Raw genomic sequence first — 14,015 nt, 5'->3', positions numbered from 1 at the left:
ACCGGGTCTTACAGGCCTCAGCTCTGTTTTGGATTGGGTCTCCTTTGGTTTATGCACATCAGGACACAGTGAGTTGTGCATGGACCCATTTCCAAAATTCAAAAGCCATGACATGGCTCTATCAACAGCACTTTAGTTTATGCATGTATGTTAAGAAAGAAAGGATTATAAAAAGTTTTAAACATTTGAAATGACAAGTGTAGCCCTGCTTTTAAGTGTTGCTGTTTGCAACATTTTTAAAAAAACTTCCTTTTAGAGCTGTGATTGATCAAATTTTGTTTTCCATTATGATTTTGGCTTCCAACAATTATGCTCTCAGTTTGTCTTGTGTTATAAATCCAGTGCTGCGGTGTATTTTGGCCCCTCCCTAAAAGCCCAAACCCAAGCCCATAACATGTATAGTGTATGATGTCATGTACGTAGTGTACAGTGTAGTGTGCGTAGTGTATGACCTAGTGTGTGTAGTGTAACAGCAGAGATAATGGAGAGTATGCAGTGTATGACGTAGTGTACAACATAGTGTATGCAGTGCATACCGTAGTGTTTGCTCTGGTGTATGTAGTGTATGCTGAAGTGTGTATAGTGCAGAATAAATAGTGTTTGGTGCCGTTTACGTCGTGAATAGAACACTATTAATCGTAATGTACAGTGTGTACGGTGTAGTGTACACAGTGTACACCATAGTGTGTATAGTGTATGGCGTAGTGTTTGTAGTGTACAACATAGTGTATGTAAAGGTGTTTGTAGTGTATGGTGTAGTGTACTACATAGTTTTTTTAGTGTAAGTGTAGTATGCGTAGCGTACAGCATAGTGTATGATGTATACGTAGCATACACTGTAGTGTACGATGTAATGTGTGTAGCACACAGTATAGTGTATGATGTATTATGCGTAGCATTCGGTGTAGTGTGCAATGTCGTGTGCGTAGCATACAGTATAGTATACGATAAAACGTATGTAGCATACAGCACAGTGTATGATGTAGCATACAGCATAGTGTATGATGTAGTATTCGTTGCATACAGTGTAGTGTGTGATGCAGTGTGCATAGCATACAGTATAGTGTACGATATAAAGTATGCATAGCATACTGTGTAGTGTACGATGTAGTGTGCGTAGCATACTGTGTAGTGTATGATGTAGTGTGTGTAGCATACAGTATAGTGTACGATGTTAAGTGTGTAGCATACAGTGTAGTGTACGATGTAATGTGCATAGCATACAGTGTAGTGTACGATGTAATGTGCGTAACATACTGTATAGTGTACGATGTAATGTGCGTAACATACTGTATAGTGTATGATATTAAGTGCGTAGCATACAGTATAGTGTACGATATAATGTGCGTAACATACAGTGTAGTGTATGATGTAATGTGCGTAGCATACAGTATAGTGTACGATGTAATGTGCGTAGCATACAGTGTAGTGTATGATGTTAAGTGTGTAGCATACAGTGTAGTGTACGATGTAATGTGCATAGCATACAGTGTAGTGTACGATGTAATGTGCGTAACATACAGTATAGTGTACGATGTAATGTGCATAACATACAGTATAGTGTACGATATTAAGTGCGTAGCATACAGTATAGTGTACGATGTAATGTGCGTAGCATACAGTGTAGTGTACGATGTAATGTGCGTAGCATACAGTGTAGTGTACGATGTAATGTGCGTAGCATACAGTGTAGTGTATGATGTTAAGTGTGTAGCATACAGTGTAGTGTACGATGTAATGTGCATAGCATACAGTGTAGTGTACGATGTAATGTGCGTAACATACAGTATAGTGTACGATGTAATGTGCATAACATACAGTATAGTGTACGATATTAAGTGCGTAGCATACAGTATAGTGTACGATGTAATGTGCGTAGCATACAGTGTAGTGTACGATGTAATGTGCGTAGCATACAGTGTAGTGTACGATGTAATGTGCGTAGCATACAGTGTAGTGTATGATGTTAAGTGTGTAGCATACAGTGTAGTGTATGATGTAGCAAACGGCTTAGCGTACACAGTGTATGGTGTACCATCCACAGCAAAGAAAAAAAGAGTGTGTCCAGTTTGAAGGAGCCGTGCTGTACCATGCAGTGAAAATGAGGTAATAGATGATTCAACAAGCACTTTGTCTGAAGCACACTGATGCCTTTAATTGAATGTGGTGATCAGTGCAACATAAAAGTCAGGAGAACCGACAGGAAGAGGGCGCTGCTAAAAATTCAGAATCAAGGTTTGTTTAAGTACGGAAAAGAAAAGGTAATGTTCTGGAGGTTTAAAGAATCTAAAGCGATGGTGACACTCATCTCAGAGAGAAACTCATGCTTGTACTTTGAGAAGCCTTCAGCCTGTTGGAAGTCTCGGCTTTACATTTTAAATCAACTCCATGTCTCTGACGTTATATAGTCACATAATGTATTTGGTAGTTGGCTGTATGTTAAGATGGATAATGTTATTATTTCAAAATAAGCCTCTCCAGAGAGATCAGGGTAACCTCCGCCTCACCTTGGAATCTCTATTCATCCACTTCTCTGTACATTATCCCTTACATAACACCCAGTATGTAACCTGGTCCTGATAGCAGCCGCGCCAACAGCTCTCTTTATCAGAGCTCTCAAACATCCCTGAACACAGCTCCATTCCTCTGGATTATGTTTTCCATTTGGAGACTTTTTACTTTTCATCCACAGAGGGGAAATACTGTACTCTGTACTTACCTGATGACTGGACATACAAGTTGCTTTGCAGATTCAGGATTTAGGTTCATGAAACTACAGTAAAGATGGGTCAGTCAGAGATGCCTACATCAAGGATTTGACCGTTGATAGCAGAGTTAGATCAGACACAAAAGGCTCTCAAAGAACGTGAGCAGCAACAAGGATTCTGTTGGAAAACAGATGCATGAACATTAAATCTGTTATGGCTCAGCAAGGAAACAGGTTGGAACCCAGATGCACGACTCAGAGACAGACAGGATGAGTAAAAGTTCACATTTGCTCCAAAAATCAAGTTTGGTTTGCCTGCCTGGGAGTCACAACCAGGCAGGCAAACATATCTAAGAGGGACCAGACTGACGGGCAGAGGCTGGTGGAGAGGCAGAACAGATGGCTGGAAAGCCAAAGCGGAAGCACAATACACAATCTGGTAAAGAGTGAATGTAAACTGCAGGGCTGCGACACCTAGGCAAGATGCCTGCCAAGCTGCGGACCACTGCACGCCACTGTTTGAGACCAACAACTAAAGCAGTTGTATTTTCGTGAGTCCTTGCTGCGTGTTCAGCGGCTTTATAGCCACAAAACATCGGTGCTTTTTAGCTACGTGTTGCTGCAGTGATAGTGGCACCAAAACTGGATATTTTAAACCAAAGCATGATCTGTTACGAACCATAACTAAGTGGGTTTGTGCCAAAACCTCGTCACAGGTTAAACACAGCGTTGTCAAAACGGAAAGTTTCATCTTATCTACCCGTATATAATAACGTACAAAAGTGATGTAGAGATGTAGAATTATGTTTTTGGGTTGTCCGTCTGACGATCGACGGTCCGTTGGTCTGTCAGCCTGTCAGCCTGTCAGCCTGTCTGTTTGTGCCATACGTCTAGGGTTGTAACGATATACCAGTTTCAAGGTATACCGTGATAAAAAAGATGACGGTTAGCATACCGTGTACATTTGTTTATCTACAATATTTGGGAGCAAATGCAACTGGACGGAGAATCTCCCCTTTAATTCAGTCATTTTCTAAGGGGAGACTTTTTACACAAATTTCCATTAACAAAATATTTTCCAATTTCATTATAGGGGCGGTAATTCTAGTTTCTGGCTATAGGGTTGGTGTTTGGTATTCTTCACTAAAATTTTGTAACAATACCAGCCAACTCTTGCACTCACATTCTCATGTCTTTTCCCTGCCATCTCCCAACTCTACTGTTAGTTTCAGCTCCTGTCAGTCCCTCCTGCCCTGCAGTAATCCCTGTATTCCCGCCATTCCCCATCACCTGACCTCCTCCACCCACCTGCGCCTGACCTCACTTCCTCATTAAGCCTCGCAGTGTATAAACACCACTACATTTCAATTCATTCTCTGCCAGATCTCTGGACGTTCTTGCTACTTAGCGTTCCAGCCTTTGTCTCTGATCCCTGCCTGCTTTTTGGACTCTTTCCTCTTTGTCTGATCCCTAATTGGATAAGTTCTCCTTCTCTTTCTAACCTTTCTCATATTGACCTCTGCCTTTTTCAGACCACGAGTAAAACTGAACTCTCTCAGTCATGATTTTGGCTCGAACCCTACCACCTTCTCAGCTGACATCCTTGCTTATCCAAATCCCGTACCACACTGAAGAACACATGAACCGTACTCTAGACTAACTTTTCAAGTGGACTCTAGCACAGGTGTACAGGTGCACCATGCCTGGGTATGATACACAGTGTTCACACTAATCACGCAAACTGTACTTTGGGGTAACGTGTGCCCAGATCTGGGCTTGAGCTTGAGGGGTGTAAATCACCAGTTTAATCACAATATGACATTATATCAGTTCTTTGGGCAATGATAAAATATGCTGATATTACAAAGTCTGCCACAATGTGATTTAGATTCAATGTGAGTCAGGGGCCTGTGATCGATATGATATTATCTGCCTATTTAATCTAATAGATTACAGGAGATGCCGCCACCCCTTTCTTTTTTTGGTTTTGGCCATAAAAGATAAAAACAACACAGACATAATGTAAATAATTGTAATTGCTTAAGTGCAGTAAAGTTTACTTAAACTGATACACACATAAAACAGCACAAGATAATTTAGCCTTCATAGCTTTCTTTCAAAGAGCCCTGTTTTTTGTCATTTTAACCCAGACCATGATCTTTTTCATAGAACTTTAGGGTTATCTGTCTTGAGGCCCTGAAGGCAAACTTCTCCAAACAGCCATAAAACAACAAGGTCAAGGTTCATAGACATGTCAATTGTTTTTTGCAAGTCACCTATCGGCTAGCAGACTTTTCCTCTCCTTTCAGCCTTCAGAACAGCTAATGTTGCTGCAAAAAATTAGCAGAGTGAGATGTGCGGCCAGGCAGGTAACGTTACATCGTATTTTATCTCTTAACAGCATGTGCTTTGTCCTTTGACTTGTGTTTTCTCCAAAATCGAACGTATTTCCTCGCTGCTTTCTCTCTGCTGCTTGCTATCTACCTGCTGCTGTTTGACGGTGACACAGACTGTCCAAATGAAGGCATAAACTAAAGATGATGATATGAATAGATGTTTTCACTTTGCATCAATGTTATTAGATCATTGATCATTTAATCGATATATCGATCCAGATGAATGGATTGTCACACCCATGGTAAAAGCCCCCTAAATTTCTCCACGTGAAACCAAAAGTTGTTTAATACTGGGACAAAAGATGTGTGTACGTTTTAGCTGGGGGGTTGGGTTTATGAGAAGTTGCCAAAATTCTGCAGTGTGCCACGAGTTTGTGATTTTGTTTGTTGTAAGGATGGGGGGTGGAGGGGAATCAAATTCTAATCAGGACCCCGCAACACTCTTGTGCCGGCCCTGTGAAGTGAGTCTGTCCACGACAGTAGATGCTGTCTCAACACATACACACACACAAACATACGTAAGCATGTGAGACCAGCTCTGCTCTGACGGTGAGCTGAGCCTCGGGACAGGACCAGCAGACAGCAGCATCATGTTAACCTCATCTGAGGAATCTCTTCAGCTTTAATCTGAACCTTCTCACCCACAAATCTCTCTGCACACAGTCTTTGTGTCACCAAGGGGCTGTCAAGGATCATAACAGCTTTGTAATGTTCCTTTGATTTTTTAAAATTTTTATTTAAGTCTACTGAGGCTTCCTAACATCCAGGTCACTGCACGGTTCAACCGCTGTTAAGAGGCGACAGATTTTATTGGTTTGGATGTGGCTGGGTGGAGGAGGGAGGGTGAGAGAGAGGGGGAGAAAATAACAAAATCCTGTGATGATTTGATTATTTTGTGCAGTGGAGCGGAGAGGAGAGGGAGAGGCTTTGGATGAGGCAGGATGTTGATATGTTTTTGAATCCGTTGTGTTTTTGCTTGTTGCCAGGACGATCATGGGCCCGCACGGCATCAACCGACCTGTACAGAGGCTGGAGTTCTGTGACTGCAAGAAGGGACTGGGTGAGCATCTTTCTTCCTGACCTCTCTGACCTCTGGATCATAGTTAATATAGTCTCAGTTGTCTCTAAACTGCAGCTCAGGGTGTAGAAACATGGTGTGGACAACAGCATATGTATAAACAACAGACAGCGGTGCTAAAAGTATCATCAGATCATTTGTTTCCTAACTAACCTGAGCTCCTCTGTGCACAGGTGTGAAGATAATCGGGGGTTACCGAGAGCTGACAGGGGAAGAGTTTGGCATCTACATAAAGCGAGTGGTAGCTGGTGGGTTGGCAGCTCTGGATGGTAGGTAGTTTTTTGGTAAATTGTCTCATACAGGGGGAATTTAATATTGTTATCATTGTCCTCCCTCAACAGATCTGTCTGTCTGTCTGTCTGATTGTTACTCTCTGTTCCAGGGCGGCTTAAGTCAGGTGACCTGATTTTAGATGTCAATAACATCAGTCTGATAGGAGTGACCAATGAGAGGTGAGTTTGACGTGTGCTGCAGCTGCAGTTTATCAGTGAGTGTGTGTGTGTGTGTGTGTGTGTGTGTTGGCAGAGGTATTTTTGGCTTCAGGGATGACAATATCTGTGAGTTCATCACTTTGGCTCAGACTGAAATATCTTAACAACTGCCGGATGTATTGCCACCACATTTGGTTCAGACATTCATGGTGCTCAGAGGAGGAATGTTAGTCTGTGATTGCCTGACTTTTCCTTGTTTCAGTCTGTACATACCTGCAGAAAAAATGGCATTCCCATCAGCCTCAGTTGTACTTTGTGTTTACTGCTAATTAGCTAGTTTGCATGCTTAACTAAGATGGTGAAAAAACATAATTATAAAAATGAGGTATTAAATCATCATCATCATAAAGTCATCATCAGCCAAATCTCGATATGTGTGTCACCATTAAATCAGACCAAATATGCCAGCTTGAAGAGGTGTATTTTCAGATGGGATTTAAGGAGGACAGGGAGTCAATATTGTGAATGTCATGATGGAGAGAGTTCCAGAGGTGGGGACAAAACAGCTGAAGGATCTAGAGCCCATGGTAGTCAGGAGAGCAGATGGTGATGTGAGCTGGACTGCAGAGGAGGATCTAAGAGTACAGGAGGGTGTGTAGATATGAGGGAGTTCAGACAGGTAGGAAGGGGAGTGGTTAGTATCTGCAAGGAGAAACTCGGTTTTATCACTGTTAAGTTTGAGGAAGTTGTACGAGAGCCAAGATTTAATATCCAATAAGCAGTCAGAGAGGGAATTGGGTGAAAGAGTGGATGTAGGCTTGGTAGATAGATAGAGCTGGGTGTCATCAGTGTAGCACTGGAAATGAATGCCAGATTTTCTGAAGAAATGACCAAGACGTAGTAAGTAAGAGGGGACCTTAGACGGAGCCCTGAGGAACACTACTAGTAGCTTTTAACTTTTATTCTGTACGTATGAACTACCAACCCAATAGCTAGAATAAATGTTGGCATTGTAAGGTTATGCAAACCATGGATATATTACATCTTTTTCAACAAGTGCAGTTAACGTGTGGTTAAGTTTAGGCACAGAAAACACTTGTGGTGGCACAACCACGGCTGGAGCTTTTCATGGGACTATCCCCAGTGAAAAACAGTAATGAGTTACTAGAAAACACCCACATTTAGTGGTTAAAATGTCGCTGGAAATGCAGCAATGACTCACTAAAAAACAACTGGTCTCGTTAGTTGGTCTCGAACAGTGGTCTGGCCATTGACCATCCCCTCCACCTACAGATGACAAAGTCATCTCACATACCTATTAAATGTACAAATGTTACGTGTCTGTAATTTACAGATATGTACAATGCCAACATTTTCTTCTGGTGACTGAGCTGGAGCTACCTATATACTTTATGTTCACCTGCACGCCAGGTAAAAATGTTTCATCCTGTTTTCTGACAGGGCGGTGGAGATCCTGAGGTCAGCCTCGCTCTCTAATCACATGTCCCTGCTGGTTGCCAGAGACGATGAATCCAGGTGAGACAAAAAAATAAAACCTCACTGTCATGTTTTGACACCCCAGGTCGTTCTCGATCTTTTAAAGGAGCAGTGTGTAAGACTTAAGGAGATTTAGTGGCGTCTAGTGGTGAGGACTGCAGATTGCAACCCGCTGAAACTTCTCCTGGTTAGAATTCCTTCAGTGTTCATTGTTCAGGAAGATTTTTCCAGGAGGTGAATTATCCACAGAGGTCTCTTCCTCTCCAAAACAAACACACCTGCTGATTTAAACCAGTGAAAACAACAATAAAGCAGTTTGACATCACAAATCAGTGTTTCTCCAATGCTGCTTGGCATGTCAGGGCTGAGCCATTTGACTAGCCCCTGCTAATGTGTGTTCTCCTTTTTTCTTTGAAAACTTAAGATCTAGATGTTCAGTAGGTTTTTACCAGGAGCCAAATTATCCACAGAGGTCTTTGTCTCTCCAAAACAAACAGACCAGGTGATTAAAAATGACCAAGACGTATTCGGTAGATGATAAGTAAGAGGGGACCTAAGACAGAGCCCTGAGGAACACCACTAGTAGCCATTAACTTTTATTCTGTACGTATGAACTACCAACCCCTAGCTAGAATAAAGCAATAAAGGTGATAAAGTAGTTTTATCTTTAACCAAAAATCAGTGTTTTTCCACTGCTGCTCATCGTGGAGGGGCTTCTAACTACAGTGGCTGATGCAAAAAAAGAGAATGGCCCTATCTAGAGCCAATGTTTGGTTTGTCTGGTGCAAAATGGCGAGCCGTGAGCATAGGACGAAGAACGAGGACCTGCTGCCTATATAGATATAAACGGCTCGTTCTAAGGTAACAAAAACACAACAGTTCTTAATTTCAGGTGATTATAGACTAAATAAAACATACTGACAATATTATATTACATTTCTGCCAGCAGATACCTCCTGCACACTGGACCTTTAAGTTTCAAACATTTTGGGGTGTAAAATTTTCTGTTTTGGGTTCAGCTTCACTGAACAGTTTCCGTTTTGAATGTATTTTAATGTATCTGGCTGCTGTGATGTTAAAAAACTTCCCTCTGGATATTAATATAGTCAACAGTCGATCTACGGCAGGAGACGCAGACGCACCATTATTCAGTTCAAAGCCCTGTTCCCATCGGCCTTAATTCCATCATGTCTTTTTTCCAACTGAGCCAGGTACAATGTTCCTTGTTTCAATGTGGGTTTGTTTGAAATCAAATGATGAAGTGACTACAAAAATGTGTCAGTGAGGATGACTTGTCAAACATTTAAAAAGATAAAAGTGAATGTTTGCAGGATGTTCTTTACTCGTTCTTCCCTCCAGCACACCTCTCACACATTCAGGTGTGTGTAAATAATTTCACTTATGTGTCAACAATCAGAAGGAGCCTCTAAGCTTCTTAAATTTGTCTCTTACAAAAGCTTTTCTTGAAGAATCCTAGAGTGTGTGGAGGAAGAGTCCGGCTTTAGTGTTTAAAAAAAGGTTTTTCATGAATATGTTCTCCAAGGATTCATCTTTTATTCCTAATCTGATGGTTCCCCGACACCAGCTGATGTTTCAGAGGCCACATGAGAGACGGGTCTTCTTATTTCAAGCTTTTACTGCCCATTGAAGTGAAGCATGTCACTGGTTTGATCCGTCCTTTGTGTAAACTCTGAGGTGAACGTGTGCGTCTGACAGGCAGCGCTCCTGTGGTTCACCAGCAGGAGGTAAACTGACCTGGCACTCTGCTGTCCCCTGTGCTTTTCCACGTCAGCCTGCCTCGTTGAGACAAACGCACAGTGACACAATAGGGACGCTCTGCTGTCTGTCCACGGGGTCTATGCTCAGGGAAACAGCTCCAGCTGATCAGAGATGTAAAGCAACACAGAGATCAGCACAAAGAGCAGCGAGCGCGCTACTTCCTGGCTGCACTTTTTGCAGGACGCTTGGCAGACTGCAGTCGTTTTCTGTGATTTAAGGTCATCGCTTGGGATTATTATCGTCATGTTTTTAAACCAACATGACAAATCCCACTGTTGCTTCCCAACCATCAACATGTTACAACAAAATACATCTTTTTTTTTTAAACTCTTGAAGCTGAAACTCAGACAAGTCTAAATCCCGAAGAAACACAAACCCTCACCTCCACATCCTTACTACTACTGTGACTACAATTTTGACACATAAAGGTTACACTACTTTCTACATCAGCACTGCATATCGGCACTGGACGTAAATCATGACCTGCAGACTGGTATAAATTAAATCCTAAGGATACTTTGCCCTGCACAGTACAGCCCCATGCCATGTAAGTCGGTCAGCCTGGCTCTGTCCAAAGGTGACAAAATCCACCTACAAGCACCTCTAAAGTGCACAGAGATTATTGGATTATTATTAATTATATCTTGTTTGTTTAAACCACTGGTTCCCAACCTGGGGGTCGCAACACCGACTAGAGGTTGCTAAGCTTCACAGGGGACCATGATGCCTCTTGACTATAAGGGGTGTATGAAAACTTTAAAAATACAAATACTGGGTTTCATTTCATGAACACACGGGAAGCAAACCCTGGCCTCCTGGGTGAAAGTCCATGGTTGTTGGACCCATCTGTCCCCCCTCCCTGCCATCCTACTTGGACTTTTGACCCCTTAACTTGAGTTGTTGTCCTGCTGCGTTTCCCCTTGATGCTGCCAGGCGCCGTTACACAACAACGGATGTTGAAAAGGATGACTTTTTTCATCACCAGAAGTCACTGCCCAAGTGGCTGTATTTGATGACATGGGAGTGAGACCTGGTTGATCAAGCTACAAACCACTGTTCAGGACCAACAAACAACAAAACCGGTCATGTTTAAGCGAGTCCATACTGTGTTCTCCAGCATCTTTTCAGCCATGTGGGTGTTTTTTAGTGACCTGTCGCTGTTTTATATGTTTTTAAATGATTTTATATGTTGCTTCTTCAGTGTGTGTTGGTGGTTTTAGACTCGTTTAAGAGGTGTGACATGGTGGTAAGAAAAAAGGATGTGAAGGAGAAGGAGAAGAATGTCTGAAGGCATCAGAGAAAGAAAATGTAGGAAAATGTAGGAAATGAGCAGATGTGGATGAGAGAGGAACGGAAGGTTATTTCAGGTGCAGCCTGCTGAAAAAGTTGATAGGAAGCGACTGTGTTGTTGTGACTGCAGAGGAAAGGTCGTCCAACCTCTGGCAGAGAGAGGAGTCCTTTCATTTTCATCCATTATTACGCAACCAAAGCAGTGGCAAGACCGTGTGTGTGTGTGTGTGTGTGTGTGTGCGCGTGAAAGCAGCTTTGTGTCGACACGTCAGGTATTCACCTCAAAGCTCGACCTCAACTGTTGCAGCGATTTGTTTCACACTTGAAGCAAATTATGATTATTATGTGCAGCTGCTCCCGGGAGGTACAGCCGGTCACTGTGAGGACACCCTGATGAAATCATCCCTTGGGGATTTGGTTCTGGCGTCCTCACAGGTTCAGTGGATGGAAACAGAAAAACAAACGTGGAGTCTGAACTTGTCATATGAGACACAATATAAACTAATGTTTTGATGCTTTAAATCCAGACGTTTCCTCGCACTGCTCGCTGGTCAGACAGGTGTCACAGTGTCTGTGACCTCTGACCTCTGAGTGTTTAGCTTCAGTGACCGTGCAGGTCCTGTTTAAGAGGCATTAACAGCCGATAGGATCACATTCAGATCAGACCGTGATGGTGTGACCTCAGGTTTCCTCCACGTCCATGTGAGGGAGACAAACACCCACAGATCTGCCTGCTTCCCTCAAAGCATCCACCTCAGCTGTCAAAACCCGCAGTCAGATTCATAATTTAGTGAAAGTAAAGCATCCAAAATAAAAGCAGTGATAAAAATCTTGTTTTCATGTTTTGACATCAGTTGATGAAGGGTGGAAATGAAATGAGGAAAGACAGAGATGCAATATGTTTTATGTTTCTTGTTTTTAATGCAGAGCACCAGCTAGCAGATTGAAGTAGAGAAAAAGTCAAATATTTCTTCTTCAAAATATGTTGGAGGAAAAGCAGAAAGATCCTTGTTGTCTTTCATTAAAGCTTCATGATGCTAATTTATTCTGCACCTTCAGTATCTTTGACTCATCAGTCTTTTCACCTGATGTTTATTAATATAAAGGAGTAACTTCACTACAGTATCAAAATGTTATTAAGATCTTAATGAACTAAAACAGCCGTCTTTTCAAAACAAGTACATTAATTCAAAAACTTGATCACCCACATTAGATTTTTTTTTATTGTGTAATGCAGTGAAGACACGTGCAGGGACGTATAAGCAGACAAAATAACACATGTGTGTGTGTGTGTGTGTGTGTGTGTCCTTCAGGAGGGAGTTTGCTGAGCTGATGGAAAAGTACGGCTCCAATAATATCACAGCTTCAGGACGAATCTCTCCTACTCAGCTCTCCACAGGTAAAACACACCTACACATCCAGATACTTTTATACTTCAGTCACTCACAGCTGACACCAACCTGAAGCCTAAACAGCAGCGCTTTGAAGACGTGAGGACGGCACAAAATGTCCACAGTTTACAAACGTGTCTCAACCATCTGGAAAAGTTTTGATCTCCTAAAGATGTCTGCAGCTTCCAAAAATAATATGACTTTTCATGAATGTCCCCACATTGCAAAAGTGTTCTCATTTTCTAAATATGTCTGCACTTTGCAAAAAACTCCTCACCCTCCAAACATGTCCCACTTTGCAAAAATGTCAAAATGTTTCGAAATCCTGATTTTCGGATCATGTTCTTAGCTTGCAAATATGTTCTCACACAGTTAATATCCTTACCTTTTAAAAATTGACCTCACATTGTAAAAATATCCTTATTTTACAAAAATATCCTAAAAATGTCCCGCTATGTAAGAACTTCCTCAATTTGTAAAAATGGGAAACTTTTCCAAATGCCCTGATTTTCTTAAAATGCCCTCACTTTTTCAAGTGTCCTTGCTTTGCAAAAATGTCCCCACTTGGCAAAAATGTCTTATCTTTTCAAACATGTTCTCACTTTTCAAAAATGTCCCCACTTTGCAAAAATGTCTTATAATTTCAAGAATGTCTTCACTTTTTCAAAAATGTCTTCACTTTCCAAAAATGTCCTGATTTTCAGTGTCTTCACTTTTTCAGAAATGTCCTTACTTTTTCAAAAATGTTGTCACTTTTCCAAAAATGTCCCCACTTTGCAAAAATGTCTTCACTTTCCAAAAATGTCCTGATTTTCTTAAAATGTCCTCACTTTTTGTCCTTGCTTTGCAAAAATTGTTTTCATTTTTTTTAAATGGCCCCACTTTGCAAAAATGTTCCCACTTTTCCAAAAATGTCCCCACTTTGCAAAAATGTCCTCACTTTTCCAAAAATGTCCCCACTTTTTCAAAAATGTCCCCACTTTTCCAAAAATGTCCCCACTTTGCAAAAATGTCTTATCTTTTCCAAAATGGCTTCACTTTCCAAAAATGTCCTGATTTTTCAAAAAATGTCCTCCCTTTCTCAAAAATATTCTCACTCAGCAAAAAATGTCCTAATTTAAAAATACTGTATTTCCTCTTATTTGACTTACTTTACAAAGATGTCCCAAAATGAATGTGTCTAAACTGTCCTCTCTCTCAGGGTTTAACATGTGTCCCCACAGGGACAGAAATATGAGACAGTCACTCCACTTTATTGTGTGATTTTAGTTTGATGCCACAGTTAGAAATCTTTGATTACTGATATTAATAAAGTGATCTGATTGAACCTGTGTTCTCTTGTCTCTCCACCTCCATCTCGCTCTTCGTCCCATCATCCACCACTCTCCACCTCCTCCCTCCGTCTCCATCTCCCTCCTACTCTCTTTCTATTTCCCTCTCCCTCTT

At 41.6% G+C, this 14,015-nt stretch overlaps 1 protein-coding gene across 2 annotated transcripts in view; it reads left to right on the top strand.

Annotated features, from left to right (window-relative positions):
* The window catches only part of stxbp4 (syntaxin binding protein 4), a 79,498-nt gene that overhangs the window by 5,698 nt on the left and 59,785 nt on the right, over window positions 1-14,015 (top strand). For both annotated transcript variants that reach the window (XM_033610627.2, XM_033610629.2), the window contains exons 2-6: window positions 6,090-6,163; window positions 6,355-6,450; window positions 6,564-6,633; window positions 8,074-8,148; window positions 12,492-12,577. In XM_033610627.2, the coding sequence (XP_033466518.2) occupies window positions 6,090-6,163; window positions 6,355-6,450; window positions 6,564-6,633; window positions 8,074-8,148; window positions 12,492-12,577 (401 nt within the window). The remainder of the gene's footprint in view (window positions 1-6,089; window positions 6,164-6,354; window positions 6,451-6,563; window positions 6,634-8,073; window positions 8,149-12,491; window positions 12,578-14,015) is intronic.

Source organism: Epinephelus lanceolatus, chromosome 21 (genome assembly GCF_041903045.1).
Source record: "Epinephelus lanceolatus isolate andai-2023 chromosome 21, ASM4190304v1, whole genome shotgun sequence".
Lineage (NCBI taxonomy): Eukaryota > Metazoa > Chordata > Actinopteri > Perciformes > Serranidae > Epinephelus > Epinephelus lanceolatus.
The sequence above is the reverse complement of the archived record's forward strand: the minus strand, read 5'-3'. Positions and strand labels throughout refer to the sequence as shown.